The following is a 17,670-nucleotide window of genomic DNA, read 5'->3' as shown; positions in this document are numbered from 1 at the left end:
GTTTGACGCAGTGTTAAGTTACGCGTGGATCCGTTGAGAATTTGAATGCGTTGTAAAGAATAGTATGGGCAACGAAATATGGTCTATTTAAAACACTAAATATTCCGATATATGAACATTTTACACGTAAGATTGATGAAACTGACTCACTTCTTGTGTGTCCGTTGTGTTTTTTGGCGATTTCCGCCATTTTGGGCTTGCTTCGCCACCAGTTTTTTTCTGTTATTAGACGAAGTTGGGGAATATTAGAATGTGTCGAAATCGAGGACCCAAAAACGAAGAACTAAGACCTAAGACCTACTGGTTTAAAACGAAAACCCCATGGTCTAAAACGAAGACCCTGTGGTCTAAAACGAAGACCCGCTGGTCTAAACGAAGACGTAGTTACTAAAACCCGGAACGACCCACAACGACCCACAATGATCTTCAAACGACCGAGAACAATCTCAAAACGACCCCTAACGATCCCACAACAAAAGAAACCCCGCAAGAAAAAAATATCAAAAACTTAACTTTTGAATTTTTTTCAAAAATTGAAAAGCATACTGAAGAGCAAACATAACGACTCACAACTACCTAGAATACCTTTGATGGTCCGGTAGCACATTCATAAGGTTGTCAAAAACAGGAAAAAATAAATGAGGAAATGCAGCTTTTCACGAGAAAGAATCTCCATTCAGAGAGACATTTGTAAGTCCGATCAATGTCTCTTCGGCCGGCCGTGGAATAAAGATATGTATAAGTCACATGCAGAAAAGTTTCATCAGCTTTGCTCTCCGTAAACATCCATCTACATTCGTGCCGCGAAGTGCTATACTTCCTTGCCGATTTCTTCGCCAGCGAAGCGAACTGGGATTGCAGTGTTATGACAATGACCATCAAGACGACAGAGATCTCATGTATATATCTACCACGAGTTCCATTGTACGTAACTGTTTCCCTTTACAGGCAGAGACCTCATGTATATCAAAGGTAGTATTCCAAACTCCTGCTCTAATTTAGACGCTTTCTTGGCTGATGCTCTTTCCATTATCAAAGAAGCTTAACTCCTGTCACATATTCAATTAATTTATTAAGTATTCATTTGTTAATTAATTTATATGTGTATATCCATTTTTAGTTTTTATTGTACATAGATTATCTTCTAGTATAGTCTTCACTGCTTTAGGAGTATTCGATTAAAGATTAAAGTAAATACCCACCACGAGTCCCCTCAGTGTACGTAATTGAATGGCACGTTGATGTTATTTAATAGCGTATTGAATAATTAAACGTGTTTTACGTAGTTTGGCACTCATGGTGAGACCTTTTCAATCAAGACTGATATCAGGCTCTCTACATTTCATAACACGAAATAAAAGCAAAGAACACCACATAGTAATCCTTTAAACACGAAGGCGCGCTATAAAAGGAGCCTTATGTCCCACTGTGACCATTTGTCAATCAACCGTCGTGTGATGTAGAACTCTTAGAGTCAAGTCAGCTTGAGCTACAGCTACTCCAAAGCAGTGAACAGCGGGCGCATTCCTCAAAATTGTTTTATGTCTTCATCACAATACAAGAATTTTTGAGATTCGTATTTCTTTTCTCCAATGGAAACTGTCTTTATTTGTGGCGGTAAATTTGAGATCGAAGTAGGTGGTTCGCACGTCACCTCACGGCCACCATGCTGGTAGAAGTAAACAATAGATACCCCATTAGCTCTTTTTGTTCGTCTACCAGCATTTGAATTTGACCTGCACACGTCAACGGTGAGTGACAAATGAGCCCAGGTCTTCCCAGGGAAGACTTCCTTATATAGCGCGCCTTCGTGTTTAATTTGCTCCATGAATTAACATATTCAAACATGATCTTACTGAATTAATAAAGGTATTCCACCTCTGAAAATCGATAGAAAACGATGCACAATTCTGAATGTTTCATTATTGAAGAGAAAAGGCTTAATGTTACTTCTAAAACAGGTGAAGTTCACGGACTTCGACTCTGAACATTAAGGCATAAGTGTCTCTTTTGGTTGCCATCAATATCAATCAATACTAACAACTTAAAAACAATAACCTAACATGTCTCTAAATGTAGTTCGTTATGGAAGAGAAAAAGCTTAATGTTATTACCAGAAAAGGTGAAGTTCACTGACTTCGACTCTGAACATTAAGGCACAAGTGGGTTCTGTCCTCGTGTACCGGTTCACAAGAGCCGTTACAAAAGACCGAACAATACACAACAGCTAACCAATGACTCCTAAACAAAGAAAGAACGATGGTAATTCCCTTGTGAACCGGTACACCAGGACAGAACCCACAAGTGTCTCTTCCGGTTTACAACAACAGTATCAATAAAACATGAATGCATTTCAAACGGCACCAGATACCATCATTGTTCTTCGTCATATTCTACTTTTAACCCTTTTGCTTCCAGGTTCTCGCGGCTTCTATCAGGTAAGAGCTTCAGTGTTTAACTTGGCACGGTTACAGCAGAAAATTTAGAGTTCTGATCAAATTCTTTAAGGGACTTTGTCAGGAAATGGAGAAACACATTCCCCGTATACTTCACAAGCTTTCCTGACCTGTCCGTTCGTTCACGTACTCCAACCGTCTTCACTAAGACGCTAGGGACCTTTAGCAACCACGACGGCGACGGCAACGAGGACGTGGAAAAACAAGAGATCTAATTGACAGAACAATAGCTCATCACGTGCATTTTGAAACTTTGTACATTTCTTAGCCGTCCTTTGCAAAACAACAACGTGAAATCGCCAAAATTTGCGTCGTCTGCGAACCGAAACCGGGTTCTGTCCTCGTGTACCGGTTCACAAGAGCCAATACAAAAGACCAAACAATACACAATAGCTAACCAATAACTCCTAAACAAAGAAAGAACAATGGTGATTCCATTGTGAACCGGTACACCAGGACAGAACCCGAAACCGCGACGGCAAATCACTTTCATTTCCATTTGGAACTCAACGCTACTTTTATACGTCATGCTGAAGTTGAGCTGTGACGCCGTATGGGACAGTAAGCTCATGCAGCCATTTTTGAAATTCTAACTAAGAGTAGAAATTCATTTTTTAATCGAAGTCTTCCTTGGCGTTGCCATCCTGACTGCTTAAGGTCCCTACTTTTCTTTACTTTGGCCAGCCAGTTTGATAGGTTCATGTTTGTCTACAATTTTATTCAGGGTATTAATTGCCTCCCTTAACTTCTCATTTGAATTTTTTGGGGGATTGAGGATTTCATGCCAAGAAATCTGATTCATATCATTTAAGTATAGATCCTTATTAAATTTAGAATAGTCTCGAAAATATATTTTTCTGTCATTGTTCCGTGTGAGCTGGAAGGGTAAAAGAACTTACACAAAAGAAAAATAGACGCATCTACACCTACGCTTTTGCGGTTAGACAATATTTTTAAATTAAAAATTGGCCCTCTTGTGCATAAAATTCAATAGCAAAAAAAGAATATACCTCTGGTCTTTTATGATCTAGCTCAACCGGCTTCAGCTGTCAATAAATACTATACTAGGTATGCCACTAATCAAAACTTGTGCAGACCATTTTCTAGAACCAATTATGGTCTAACAAGTAGATGCGTCTATTTTTTCTTTTGTGTAAGTTCTTTAACCTCCCGAGTAAATCATTCGCCCTCTCAAAGAATCTACGTGATATGCCTGTTTACAAAACTACAAAGATACAGCGAGCATGACTTTCCAACCGTAAAAGCGTACGTGTAGATCCATCTATTTTAACTTTTCGCAACTGTCTACCTTTTGTTTGATGCTTCCAAACAGTCTTTGTTTGCAATTGATATAAATTGGAGTCTCTCTTGTTCAAGTTCACTGTTTGAGGAGAGTGGATCGACTTGAATAGCATCATTTTACTTTGGGGACAATTTAGACGAGAATGAAAGATATCCGGTTCGACTTTTTGCGACTGTCTCCTTGATAGTTGTTGTAGCTGGCCGTGTACGAATGAGAGATCCAGCACCACAAGCTTCAGCACCTCAAGGAGTCTGCAAAGCCACAGGAGCCTATGCCCGTGTTCCCGGTATGCATGACTGGTTTGTAACTAACTGCGCGCGAGGATATTGCCCTTCCTCTCACTGTATATGTGCTCGGGAACCGGATGCTACAGAAGCCCCTACTAAAGCACCTCAAGAAGTCTGCTAAGCCACAGGAGCCTGGGCCGGTGATGCCGGTGTGGATGCCTGGTGTGTAACTAACTGCGCATGAGGTTATTGCCCTTCCACTCACTGTATATGTGCTTAATATTCTTGACAAGCAGTACATTTTAGGTAAATACACTGAGTAAAATTTGGTAGATAAAGTGCGCTCTGCTCGATCTGAAGATCATTTCATGTCACCCGGATATAGCAGCAGATAGTTGTTACTCGCTGATTCTATCAGAATTAAATAAAACCAGGAAATTTGTCTGAGGAATTGTCATCTTTTTTAAGTAATCCCTTTATGAAATTCTTGTTCCTTATAACCCCAGTTAAATGGATGATTCAAGAGCAAACAAAAAGGATATTCGGAATACGTCCCCTCGTATGAATTTTCTTCAGTCATTGTTATGATTAATACAGAAAAGAGCGAAAAAGTCTTTTGGAATATCGACTTTCGAAGGTGTTCTTTGACCTCTTCTTGGTTCTTGTAAGTAAACTGAGAATGATCGAAATTGTGCAATTAGATCTTTTAGATTTTGGTACTTCTTGTCTCGAGTTTTAACAACGAACAGATATGACGCTTTGGCCACCGTACCTCGCTTTGTAATATCTCTAACAAACTCGGTATTAAAAACCAGCCCGTTACAAAAATATATTTCATGCCACTAAAAAGCTCCCAAGTGGTACCTCACACCCATTTTCACCCCTCCCCACGCTCTTATAAACCCACTAAAATCGCGTTTCTTGTATGGTCCTGTACAACCTCGTACCCAGACCTTACCGCGTAACTGTAAGTTACAACCGCTTGGCCGGGAGAGGTCTGAGTACGAGACAAGCCAAGGTCCTGTAAGGTTAGTTGAAAATCGGAGAGTTTTCCAAGTATAAGAAATTCTCTACGGTAAGCGATTATTAGCTTTCTTTTGCTTGCGAATGACGACAAAGCGTGCAAAACATATATTTACTCAGGTTGTAAAACCATTCTGAGTATTCTTTAGAATCGCCCTACAGGTCACGTATTTGATATGTCAATGGTCTACATTGCAAAAAGTAAGTACGCGAAAAAGTATTTGAATCAGCGTCTAATTACGATCGCCTTCCCAATCTGGATTTAACTCGTTAAGACCTGTGCGAAGGGATACTCAGAAAATGTACACAGAAGGGTTAACATAGCAAGTTTCAGTGCAATATGTTTTGAGTAAACAGGGGGCTCGACAATGGAAGGCATGGCAGTCTTTGCCAACGGGTGATTATGCAAATAAATTTATCACTGACTCTAACTCTTATTATTCAGTCTTCCACCTACGTGAGTACAAAGTAAAAAACAGATAAATTAAAGCGCATCTGAACAGGAAGGACATGCGAACAAACAACGAAGGAAAATTTGAACCGCGTCAAATCATGGCCATGAATAGTCAAATCATGGCCATGAAGGCAAATTAGTGGCGTAAAGGGGGAAAGTTTCTAAAGAAACTGTGTTGCTGCGTCGGTGGAGGTAACAAGATAATTTGGTTTTATCAACTAAGTTGAAATTGTAAAGTTGGCCATTGTAAAGAGTAAAAAAGCTGACGTTTCGAGCGTTAGCCCTTCGTCAGCTTTTTAACTCTTTACGTTGGCCAATTTACAAGTTCAACTTTAAGTAGTTGATAAAACCAAATTAATGGGGTGTTTTACCTAAATGGATGTCTATAAGTCGGCTTATTTTAAAAAGCCGACATATGACTTGATGACGTGCTATCAAGAAAATGAGTCTTAAAAGACTCATATTTCTTGACAGCACGTCATCAAGTCATTACAACGTTCGCACTTGCGCAGACATGCGACCGCTGTGTTTATTTGAATGTACAAGTGTTGTTTTTTAATTTAAGTGAGACGTTCGCTGGGTTGATAGGAATACACTAAGAAAACCTGAAATCCCGATGACTCAAATTACGGTCTGAAACAAACCTTGGAATTTTGTTTATCGAACTTCCATTCGCGTACAAATCAACTCTGAGATCGTCAACGACCAAGGGACAAAGAAAAAACTAGTTCTTTGTGAGAAAGTGACCGCAAACTTCATCCGGGTGGTGGATTACATAAGGCTACTGAGAAATTGCGGTGGGCGTCAAAAGCATTTTCTATATTTATTCGAAAATTTGAATTTGTTTTGAAAATAGGAAGTAATGCGTAATGGAAATCGACTGATTCATTCTTATGATGTTGCGCTATCAAATGTCAAGGGGAACTGGCTATCGAGCACACCACGCGCGGCGAAAGGCGCCAAGACTCTCGAACTTTCGTTTTCTTCTTTCTTTAATCACTCGGTTTTCCAGTACACAATTTTACTTCCAAATTTACCTCATTCTGTGTAACTCTGGTCAATCTCTTATGCTCTTACACTTTGATTCTCACTATCTCACTGAATACTTCTCAGTGAGTTGTCCAAAAACATGCTTATATATTCACTATTGATAGATATGTATGGGTGGGCACGCCAGCTGGTTGACCCTGAGAGATTAAGTATTTGTTGTCGGAACACTAACCCAAACAATTTCATCTGAGACTTTCGAAATGAGCAACGAAGTACTTAATGCATTCAGTCAGCCAAATCAACCTCTGACTGTATTAGCCAAAACAAGAACTTTCGTCTGGATCCCAATCAACTGGTCGGTAGAAGAACTACGCACTTCCACTTGGAAGTTAGACAAGACAGTCACGATTCGGAAACTCATCGAGACAGAAACCTAAATAACTTCGAATTTTGAATTCATATATTAACTACATTCTAAATAGACTGAACGAATGACTAAATATACTGAACTGACTCACTAACCGGGGGCGTGACGTCCATATACGCACGTACGCCCGTGCGAACAGCTGAAATCTGGAAAAAAAATTGTTTATTCCCTTATAGCATTTGACACAGTTGCCATAAAATAGAACCAATTTTTATAATTTCGGCCTTCTAGTTTGAGGCACCTTCGGTCCCAATTTCAGCGCTGTGCGCACACTTTCAAAATTTTACGCTACGCCCCTACTAACCGACTAATTAGGCTAACGAAATACTTCAGAATGTCCCTACCTTCTTGGAGTGACCATCGTCCTTGATGCTTCTAAATATATTGATCAAGAAACAATAAAAAAATGACTCGTAAAACAACACTTATTGACCACTTTCAAAAATGGCTGCCGAATTGATATTCTTTTGTTTAAATTTAAATTAGCCTTTCTTGCCTCGTTCTCTAGTTCAAAATTCAAAAGAATACATTATCTCAAGCGAGGCTAGTGAAGCTAATTTGAATTTAAACAAAAGAATATCAATCCGGCAGACATTTATGAAAGTGGTGTATGGGAAATCTATTTTCTTGATTGCGACTAACAATGTTTCGTCTAACTCGCTTTCATTGTGCAAACTTTTAAAGAAAACTTTGTTGAACTCTTCAGTAACTTTCCTAGACTCCTACATTTCATGAACTTTTGCTGTTGTGATCAATGACAACTTTAACTTCAGTATAAGTACACTGGTATTCGAGGTTCTTGAAAATCCTGGTCGTGTTCGTAAAAGTGCATAATCATGGTCACTCTTTATTGGAGGACTATGAATGAAGGAAGCGGTGAGAGCACTCAAGAAGTAGAAAGAAACACTCCATCACTTCTCGTGTTTCCCCCACACTTCTATCGTGCGCTAGCCGCTTCCTGTGTGCTTTAAACCAGAACAGAGCTCCGGTCTTCCTTATTTGTCATGTCTGATCAGAGTTATATCAATCCCCACTGCTAACTCTCGTCGGATATCACAAAAATTCCGAGAACAAAGAGTCTTTTGAAAATGAAAAATCTCTGCCAGTTGGCCATCAGTTAATGCGAGCTGTTTGCAAAGTTAAAGGGAAATATTTGAATTGGTGAATAAACGAATAAACAGGAATAAATGTATGAGTAAGTTTCTGAGTATATTTCGTAAGAAAAAAATTGTTCTTCACCGACCTTCTGAATTAATTCGGAAACTTTTAAAGGCGACCGACTTGTATGGCTCTGGCTGAAAAAAAAAACAACAAAAAAAAAACGTTAAAATATTTTTTCTCGGCGGCTTGACGCGTTAAATATTGAAGACAAAGTAGGGAAAAATAAAGAAATAAGGCCGAAGAAATTGCTACATAAGTTACGCGCTTAAAAAGAAAAGCTAGAATATTACGACAATCTTTTTGTTGATTAAGGGCCAATTGTTTTAAATCAAAATTTAAATAACCCTTTCTCGCAAAACCATTGATCCAAGTGCTCCAGCAGAGGGAAAATATCAATCAGTCAGAGTTAGATTTTTTCAAAGATTGAAAACTTTTAAGATAACCAATTCACTATTTCGTTCTAAAATCGGAGCTCTCTCGAAAATTATCAATTCAAATACATCAGCCGAAATAGAAATTTAAGAAAAAATGGAATTCACGGTTCGAAGCTCCATTTATTCCATCTAGGAGTTGTAAAATGAATGCACGCTATTCGTTAAACATTCCGCCATGACTTGCCGCTTTTTTTCGCCGGCAAAATATAACTCTTTGTATTGAAAGATTCCCCCAAAACACTGTATTTCCTTTTTTAGTCGATGAATACTTGTGATTGTCGTTCTAAAATGAGTCTGAGGTTATTAAGGTGATATTCTCGTGGCGTTTTCGTTAATTCATTCGGTAAGTTACCTTTTTAAACGGAAAGATTAAAAGCCGTGGATCTAGTTTATCTGTGCGTGTTTCTCCTTGTTTTTCTCAAAATTCTCGAAGCTTTTGATTTCGATTTTTATTGCCAGCATCGATCCTCGGTGAAATTTGGTTATTGTGGACTCAAGGACGATATTGTATATTGAGATATTGTTTACCGGAAACATTTGTTCAGTTGTGTAAGTCCTTCAACCTCCTGAATAAATCTTACGCCCTTTCAAAGAATGACGTCTTATGCCATATTTACAAAACCACATAGAATACAGCGAGCATGTTTATCCAGCCTTTTAAGGTAAAAATACTTTTCATCCTCGGAAAAGCGAAGGCCTTTATATAGATGTAACTATTTTTTCTTTTCAAAGACACAAGCGTCTACCTTTTATTTGATACTTGCAAACAGGTTGCACCTGATATAAATGGGAGTCTCTCTTGTTTAAGTTCATTATCTTAGGAGAGCGGGTCAACTCGAGTATCTTCATTTACCTTGGCGATAATTTGGACGAGAATGAAAGACATCGTTCGACTTTTTGCGACTGCCTCCTTGATAGTTGTTGTAGCTGGCCATGGAAGAATGATAGATCCTGCCAGCAGAAACTCTGCATGGAGATTTTTCTCCGGCCGTCCGAGGCAGTACACAGACAACGAACTGAACTGTGGAGGTTTCAGCGTTCAATGGAATGAACCAAACAATGGAAAATGTGGCGTATGTGGTGATGCGTATCACGACAAAAGCCCGAAATATGTCTACCCTGGAAAGTACGCTAGTGATGTTTTTATTACCAAGACGTACAAGGAGGGTCAAACGATCGACGTTGTAATTGACATCACGTCAAACCATCAAGGATACTTTCGATTCAGCCTCGGAAAACTGGTAAAACGTCCTATCACTCAAGAACAGTTGAAATACGTTCTGTTGCAGCCAGATGGCTCAAATACATGGCAGCTTCATTCGTCCCAAAATGGAAAGTTCACAATTAAGCTCGACCTTCCCAAGGGCCTGACATGTGATCACTGCGTGTTGCAATGGTGGTGGACTGTGGGAAACAACTGGGGCTGTGACGAAAACAACAACTGCGGAGTGGGACTGGGGAAGAAACAAGAGACCTTTGTAAACTGTGCGGATATTAAGATTGTGTCCGCAGGGGAACCGGGTGCTACAGAAGCCCCCAACACGAACGCACCAATGACGGAGAAACCCAATACTGAAGCACCTGCAACGAAGCCTCCCCCAACTGAAGGCCCTGGCGCCACAGCACCATCAACTACAGCACCTCAAGGGGTCTGTAAAGCTACAGGACAATGGACCGGCGATGCCAATATGGATGCCTGGTGTGTGAGGAACTGCGCACAAGGTTATTGCCCTTCCACTCACTGTATATGTGCTTGATAGTCTTGACAAGCAGTTTATTTTGCGTATATACACTAAATTAAAATTCGATAACTAAATTGCGCCCTGCTCGATCTGAAATCACTTCCTGTTGCCCGGATAGTCTTAAAAGATTGTTACTCACTGCAGATTATGTCAGAATTAAATAAAACTATGAAATTCATCTGAAGAATTTCCATCTTTTTCACATTCAAAGATAATCCCTTTATGAAATTCTTTCTTCATACCCCGGTTTCACGGGACTATTCAAGAGCAGACGAAAAGGATACTCGAAAAGGATACTTGGAATTCGTCCCCTCATATGATTTTTTTTCTAATACAGAAAAGAGTGAAAAAGTCTTTTGATATATTGACTGTCGAGGGTGCTTTCTGGCCTTATTCAGATTCTTGTAACTAAACTGAAAACGATTGAAATTTTGCAACCATTAGATCTTTTAGATTCTCCTACGTGCGTCTCGTGTAAACAACCAACCGTGGGGGGAGATCTCACGCTTAATTTAGCCACCGCGCCTCGCTTGATAACATTTCTTACAAACAACAAATATATATGAGATACATATATATGAACTGCGGTTATGAAACGTATATGTGCACGATCCTTCGCAGTAAAGCACTATTTAAGCAATAGTGAAAATCAGACCTGAAAAAAATTCAGGCCTGTACGGGATTCGAACCACTGACCTCTGCGATACTAGTGCAGCGCTCTACCAATTGAGCTAACAAGCCAACTGGGAGCAGGCCAGTTGGCTTGTTAGCTCGAATCCCGTACAGGCCTGAATTTTTTTCAGGTCTGATTTTCACTATTGCTTAAATAGTGCTTTACTGCGAAGGATCGTGTACATATACGTTTCATGACCGCAGTTCATATATATGTATCTCATATATATTTGTTGTTTGATTTATCATCTATGGGTTTATGTCGAATTAATTTGATAGCCTGCTCCCAGTTGGCTTGTTAGCTCAATTGGTAGAGCGCTGCACTAGTATCGCAGAGGTCAGTGGTTCGAATCCTGTACAGGCCTGAATTTTTTTCAGGTCTGATTTTCACTATTGCTTAAATAATGCTTTACTGCGAAGGATCGTGCACATATACATTTCTTACAAACTTGGTATCAGTCACATAGTATAAATAACCAATCCGTTATAAAAATAATAAAGGCTGATAGTTTCGAAAGAAACTGTTTGGGGCTGCGTCGGTGGGAGTAACGAAATAATTTGGATATATCAACAAAGTTGAAATGGTAAATTAGCCACCGTAATGATTACAAAAGCTGACGTTTCGAGCGTTAGCCCTTCGTCGGAGCGAATAGAGGAATTGTGGGTTGTGTGTGCTTTTTTCTGCCTTTAAAAGCACACACAATCCACAATTCCTCTATTCGCTCCGACGAAGGGCTAACGCTCGAAACGTCAGCTTTTGTAATCATTACGGTGGCTAATTTACCATTTCAACTTCGTTATAAAAATATATTTATGCAAAAAAATACAAAAATATATATTAAATTTTTTATTAAAAGCCCACAAGTAGTACCCGAAACCCTCCCACCCCTCCCCCACACTCTTATAAGCCCACTAAAATCGCATTCCCTATATGGTCCCGTATAATCTAACCTTAATGTATGATTCAGGGGGAAGGGGTGTTGTGATGAGAAATTAGATGCTGATCACCCTTAGGATTCATAGGGTTAACTCAGCATAACTGTTAAAAACAAAAAAAATTTACAAAGGCATCCCACACCTTTTAAATTTATTAAAATACAGATATTAACCTAACCATACATTTCATTTTCTGCCAATCTACCACCAGCAAGGGATTTGATGTTGATCAGTTTACAGTTCCTTTCACTTCGGACACTTGCACATGTGGGCTGGACAGTTACCTTTGGCGCAGTTTCTTACGCACCAATCATCTATTGCTTTGTTGCCTGTCCAGGCGTCTATGGCTTTGCAGCCCTTCGGATTAGGAGCATTGGTAGGCAGGGGCTCGGTAGGCCCCGGAGGCTTCTCAGTGGGAGGGGGAGGCCGTGTTGGAGGAGGTGGCGGCACACTTCCGTCCTTTTTCGTGATCCTGATGTCGGCGCAGTTTACGAAGGTTTCCTGTTGTCCTTTGCCCATTCCGCAGTCATTAGGCCCATCGCATCCCCAACTGTTTCCCACGCGCCACCACCACTGCAACACGCAGTGATCACATGTAAGGCCTCCGGGAAGTTTAAGCTTGATCTCAAAAATTTTGTCCTCCCGCGCGTTGATTTTCCACTTGGTGTCGCCATTGGGCTGCCTCAACACGTACTTCAGCTTCTCTTGAGTTATAGGAAGAGAGCCAATGTCACCCACCCTAAAGGTGAAGTGTCCCTGATGGTTGGAGGTTACGTCTATCATTACCGTAATGTCCTGCCCCTCTTCATACGTCTTAGTGATGGTTCCCGTTGCGTACCTCCCGGGGTGAGTGTAAAGAGCTTTGCCAGGCTTAAAGTGGTAGGCGTCTCCACACACGCCGCACTTTCCTTTGTTGGCGTCCCACTGAACGCTGAAGCCACCGCAGTTCAGTTCGTTATCGGTGTCTTGCCTCGGTGTTCCAAAACCGTATCTCCAGGCCGAATTCCTGCTAGCTGGGTCAATAAGCCTGCCGTGACCAAGAACTAAAGTGATAAAGTTCAGCGCGATAAAAACTTGCAAAGGCGCTGCCATGTTTCACGAGCGCTTAGTATGGCACCTTCTTAGCGTTTGTGATCTCAATCGAACAGCACATCAATTTAAAACACGATAGGCGTGTTGTTGGCAAGGGGGGGATTCTTGCCCAAGCGCCATATCAGCACTTTGAAGCACGTCAAGGTGTCTTGTTTGTGAAGTATCATTATGTTATACAAAGTTAGGAGAACAAGCAGAGGACCCCCCCCCCCCCTGGTTAGCAACGCCCCTCACGTGGGTTGGCGACTGTCATCTGGTCTGTGAAGATGAAACATCTTGGTTGTCCGTTGTTTGAATATCAGTGCAATGTGTCCAAACCTTGCTAAGAATTTCTGGCGTTTGAACGGCATATCTACGAGATATACAAACATTACATTCACACCTTTGTGGTTTATAAATAAAAGTGTTATACTAGAACACATGTAGGACGCAAACACAGGTGAAATCAAAAGACATATTTGACGAAAACTATGACGTTTTAGTGCAATATTGGTCTAGAGCAACCCAGGAGAGATCCATCTCTTTTAAATTTAATACCACGAAAAATGCTTATTTAGTTTGGAGTAAAACGCTATTTAAAGTTAAGAATCAAAGGCGTTTTAAGTGATAATAAAATGTTCGTGTTTAAATAAACTGAGCTCGAACTAATTTTTTATCACAGAAATGGGGCATTCTAGTTCTTTAAGGTACATACAGTGGTGTTGTTTAGTTTGCAAATGCGAAAGTGAGAGGGTACTGAAGAGTGAAGATTTTAATAGATTTTGCTCCCTTCATGATAAAGGTAAACTGATTTGGATGATGTTTGTCTATGCAAAGACTATTCCTAATTTTATATTTCAGAGATTTTAAAGCTGTGAAAAGCAATGTTAATCAAAGTAGCGGCCTGTAATCTTGACGTTTGTTGCCTGATATAATGTCGATCGATAAAAACTTCCAAAAAAACGGAAAGAGAATCCTGGTGGTCGTTTCCAAATTTTTGAGTACAGTTCTGCGTTTACTTTCCGGCGTCTAAATCGTTGCCTGATGCCGAGTGTTATGCAGCTGTAAAACTCGGATTCATAAGAAAGTTTTACGCAATGGGAAGGTGAAGCAAACATTGTTTTCCCACCGACAAATTTTGTTTAGTTTCTACGGTTTCAAATTAATTTTACTCTGACTACAAGCCCTTTATTCTCTCCTATGTTATGTGGATGGGATACAAGTTGCAGAAGATTTAATTACCGAAAAACTCCCAGAAGTGATTAACATGTAACTTCTCCTTATTATATCTATACATGGTCCGGTAAACAGATGATGAAAACACTCAGACTTATCAGGTTGAAGTTGTTATCTTGATCTATAGCCAAATTCTCGAAACTATGTTGCAGGAAATGCATAGCAGCTAAAGGGGAGAATTAACAATCAAATCTTGGGAGTTAATTGTTAATGACTGCAAAAGTAGGATCATGTCCGTTCTCGCGCTCGCACGTCGCGCACTTCTTCGAAAAACTATACGCAAAAAAATAAATAAATAAATAACGGCTGTGGACAGACTCACTGAAATTATGTATCACACTCCACTTCTCCCCCCCCCCGCCTTATTGTAATTTAAATGCTTGACCGTCGTAAGGATAACTTTTTGTGAAAGTTGGCGGAGGGACAGGGGGGGGGGTCACCTGCAAGTGTCTCATTGGTGTTTGTGGGTATGCCAGGATTTTTATCATTATGGGTATCACGACAGAGTTGGGTGTTATGTACTTGCGAGGGCATACGTAATGGTGCTTCAATATTTAATCTAGTATCAATGAAGGAAATACCTAAGAAACAAAATCGACCTTCAGATGAAGTAAACCCCTGGTCGGGGTTTTAATGAGAGAATAAAACAGTGTAGGTTTTCGATGAACATTTGCCAGTCTTAGTAGTTTGGTGAGGAAAGAGTGGTCGCAAATGTGTTGTTCCTCGTACTGACACACTGTATAGTGTGGTTGAAAAGTTAAGAAATTTTCAGGAGATATTCAGTTGGCGGTGTGGAAGACTGGGGAGGAGACTGGATCCTAGGTGATGTTAACATCGAAAAACTCGTAGCGGAGTTGCAGAAAAAACAGAGACTATTTGGTTATCTTGAAGAAGCAAATTTATCTTTTTATTGATATGATATACATGTTATTAAGCCACAGATACATCGAATGAAACGGTGCAAGTAAAAGCACAGATACATCGAATGAAACGGTGCAAGTAAAATCAAAAGACAAATTTATCTTTTCATTGATATGATATACATGTTATTAACCCACAGATACATCGAATGAAACGGTGCAAGTAAAATAAATCAAAAGTCAAACCCTTTTACCTTCTCAGTACCAGGTAAATTCAGTGCAAACCTCAGGTTATGGGGAACTTCTTTACATTGGGCACTTGCAGTGAGTTGCCGGGCAGTATCCTGTGGCACAATTTCTGCGGCACCAGTCATCCATTTGCTTACTTTTGTAGGGAGGTACTGATCTGCAACCCTCCGGGTTAGGAGCATTGGTAGGAAGGGGTTCGGTTGGCTTGGGAGGGTCTGGAGGTGCCTCGGTAGGTGGCGGGGGTCGAGTGGGAGAAGGTGGTGGCGGCACACTTCCGTCACTTTTCGTGATCTTGATGTCGGCGCAGTTTACGAAGGTTTCCTGTGGTCCTTTACCCATTCCACAGTTTCTTTTCCCGTCGCATCCCCAGTTATTTCCCACGCGCCACCACCATTGCAACACGCAGTGATCACATGTCAAGCCCTCGGGAAGTTTTAGCTTGATCGTAAACACGTCGTTCCCGTGCGAGTTGATTTTCCACTTGGTGTCGCCATTGGGCTGCCTCAACACGTACTTCAGCTTCTCTTGAGTTATGGGAGGAGAGCCGATGTCACCAACTCTGAAGGTGAAGTATCCCTGGTGGTTGGAGGTCACGTCTACCACCACCTCAATGTCCTGTCCCTCTTTGTAGGTCTTAGTGATGGTTCCCGTTGCGTACTTCCCAGGGTGAGTGTAAAGAGCTTTGCCGGACGTTAAGTGATGGGCGTCTCCACACACGCCACACTTTCCTTTGTTCGTAGACCATTGGACATTGAACCCGCCGCAGTTAAGCTCGTTATCGGTGTCTTGCCTCGGTGTTCCAAAACCGTACCTCCAAGCTGAGTTCCTGCTAGGTGGGTCAATAAGCCGGCCATGGCCTGAGACCAGGGCAGTCACACTTGCTGCAATAAGGACACGCAAAACTACTTCCATCTTAAGTGAAACTCGTTGATCAAAGCTTTGTGGTGTTGAAGCAATACAAAAAGGGACATCATTCCTTTAATAACACCTTTCTCGTGGCTTGCGTTTACACAGCTTTCGAAGGCTGTATTGTGACAGCAGAAAATGCAGCAGAGAAATGCTAACAAGACGTTTTTTGTCGCAAGCGAATATAAACAGGAGGATGCAGTGCTTTCTCACCTTTGGTGTTTGTAGATAAGCCGGTGTCAGCTCTGTAAATAAACCATTTTAAATTTTGACATCTAATTCGCAGAGGATTTTACCCCGACAACATGCTCTGCCGCACGACGCCATTTAGGCTTCAGAATTAAGATAGTACTGCGACGGTCTTCTTAAACGATGAATTTGTCAATTTTCTTAAATTCTTTACAGAAAATAGAACGCTAACTAGAGAACTACTTCAGTCATTATTATGGAATTTTGCGCCTGGTGTAGATTCAAACTTCTTTTGTTTGCCAACAGTCGCTCTCGAATTCTCACTCTTGCGAAATGAAAAGTGGATCTTAGTTTGATACTTCTCTTTTTTTAGACGTGCTCCATGATTTTATTTTCCCTCTCGTAAATGCTGTTCAAATACGACCCATTCCGTGTATTCGGTCACCGAACACTTGCGAACTGCTTCGAAATAATTCTGCATTTTCTCGATTTCCCGGCCTTGGACAATGGGACGAGTATTAAAAACACGACGATAAAGTAATTCATGTCTCCCTTCGCCAATGCAAACGTGGGATTCAACGATGGAAAATATAATTCACTTAAATGAAATATATTCCACTTTTCTTTGGTACAAAATAACTCATGAACAGCCCACAAGCGAACTTAGTTTCTAGGGGACACCCCGAGAGGCTTTTATGCATGCGGTGAATGGTAGAATGCTTTCCCAGACACAGATTGAAGATTTAAGATGATTATTAACAAGAGAAGCCGTCATTATGATTGATATTCAATTCCGGTTAACATTTTGTCGTCGTTGGCGTGGCATGCTAAACGTTTTACAGTCATGTAACCCGCTGTTCCTCTGTACCCGGCCAGCGGATTTTCGTTGTAGCGTGACAATGTTGTTCATGGTTTCGTGACAAACTGAACGGAAAAGTTGGCTAAATGGATGGGTCACGAATTTTATGTTATTAAAAAAAAAAAAGGAAAAGAAAATGCCATACAGGTAATCTGAGTAATATTTTGAAGGTTATTTACATCGACAGAGAGCGAAAATGAACAGCAAATAGTGATTCGCCTGGCCCTCGAACTTTATGGTAAGGAATCTAGGTAATGTCACCTCAGTTTACTTTAATTATTGTACTGGAAGCTTTCGTTCAGGTTTCTTTGCGGTCTCTAGCATTCCGTTGCCGTAGGCGTTGCTATATTTCTCGCTTTTTATTGTATCTGGAGGCGGCCTATTGCAATCAACCATTGTCAGAAAAGGAGGAACATCACCACCTCTCGGGTTAAGGTGGCGGGGTGGGTGGGGGTGGGGGAGGTTCTTGGGAAAA

General features: G+C 40.7%; 4 protein-coding genes across 8 annotated transcripts in view; 2 read left to right on the top strand and 2 right to left on the bottom strand.

Moving 5' to 3' along the window:
• The first annotated feature begins 9,123 nt into the window (after positions 1-9,123).
• On the top strand, positions 9,124-10,395 carry LOC111327995 (uncharacterized). The gene has a single exon (XM_022932332.2). It carries the CDS (start codon positions 9,351-9,353, stop codon positions 10,230-10,232), a length of 882 nt encoding a protein of 293 aa, XP_022788067.1. The 5' UTR covers positions 9,124-9,350; the 3' UTR covers positions 10,233-10,395.
• A 1,564-nt stretch (positions 10,396-11,959) lies between these two features.
• Positions 11,960-12,955, bottom strand: LOC111328003 (uncharacterized). The gene has a single exon (XM_022932339.2). It carries the CDS (start codon positions 12,915-12,917, stop codon positions 12,072-12,074), a length of 846 nt encoding a protein of 281 aa, XP_022788074.2. The 5' UTR covers positions 12,918-12,955; the 3' UTR covers positions 11,960-12,071.
• Positions 12,956-15,132: 2,177 nt separating this feature from the next.
• Positions 15,133-16,205, bottom strand: LOC111328002 (uncharacterized). The gene has a single exon (XM_022932338.2). The coding sequence runs from the start codon at positions 16,151-16,153 to the stop codon at positions 15,299-15,301; it is 855 nt and encodes a 284-aa protein (XP_022788073.1). The 5' UTR covers positions 16,154-16,205; the 3' UTR covers positions 15,133-15,298.
• A 990-nt stretch (positions 16,206-17,195) lies between these two features.
• The window catches only part of LOC111328013 (L-asparaginase), a 12,656-nt gene continuing 12,181 nt past the window's right edge, over positions 17,196-17,670 (top strand). The window contains exon 1 of one of the 5 annotated variants that reach the window (XM_088724681.1): positions 17,196-17,433. The gene's annotated coding sequence lies outside the window, so the exon portion shown is untranslated. Of the gene's footprint in view, positions 17,447-17,670 lie in introns of all 5 variants that reach the window. The other 4 variants (XM_022932352.2, XM_022932354.2, XM_022932355.2 and 1 more) reach the window with 4 other exon arrangements.

The sequence above is a fragment of the Stylophora pistillata genome, chromosome 6 (assembly GCF_964205215.1).
Source record: "Stylophora pistillata chromosome 6, jaStyPist1.2, whole genome shotgun sequence".
NCBI classification, from domain to species: Eukaryota; Metazoa; Cnidaria; class Anthozoa; order Scleractinia; family Pocilloporidae; genus Stylophora; species Stylophora pistillata.
Note: the sequence above shows the minus strand (reverse complement) of the source record. Positions and strands in the feature narration are given on the sequence as shown.

Bases quoted from the DNA above. Each gene is read 5' to 3' on its own strand.
- LOC111328003 (XM_022932339.2), bottom strand. From the start codon at position 12,917: ATGGCAGCGCCTTTGCAAGTTTTTATCGCGCTGAACTTTATCACTTTA.
- LOC111327995 (XM_022932332.2), top strand. From the start codon at position 9,351: ATGAAAGACATCGTTCGACTTTTTGCGACTGCCTCCTTGATAGTTGTT.
- LOC111328002 (XM_022932338.2), bottom strand. From the start codon at position 16,153: ATGGAAGTAGTTTTGCGTGTCCTTATTGCAGCAAGTGTGACTGCCCTG.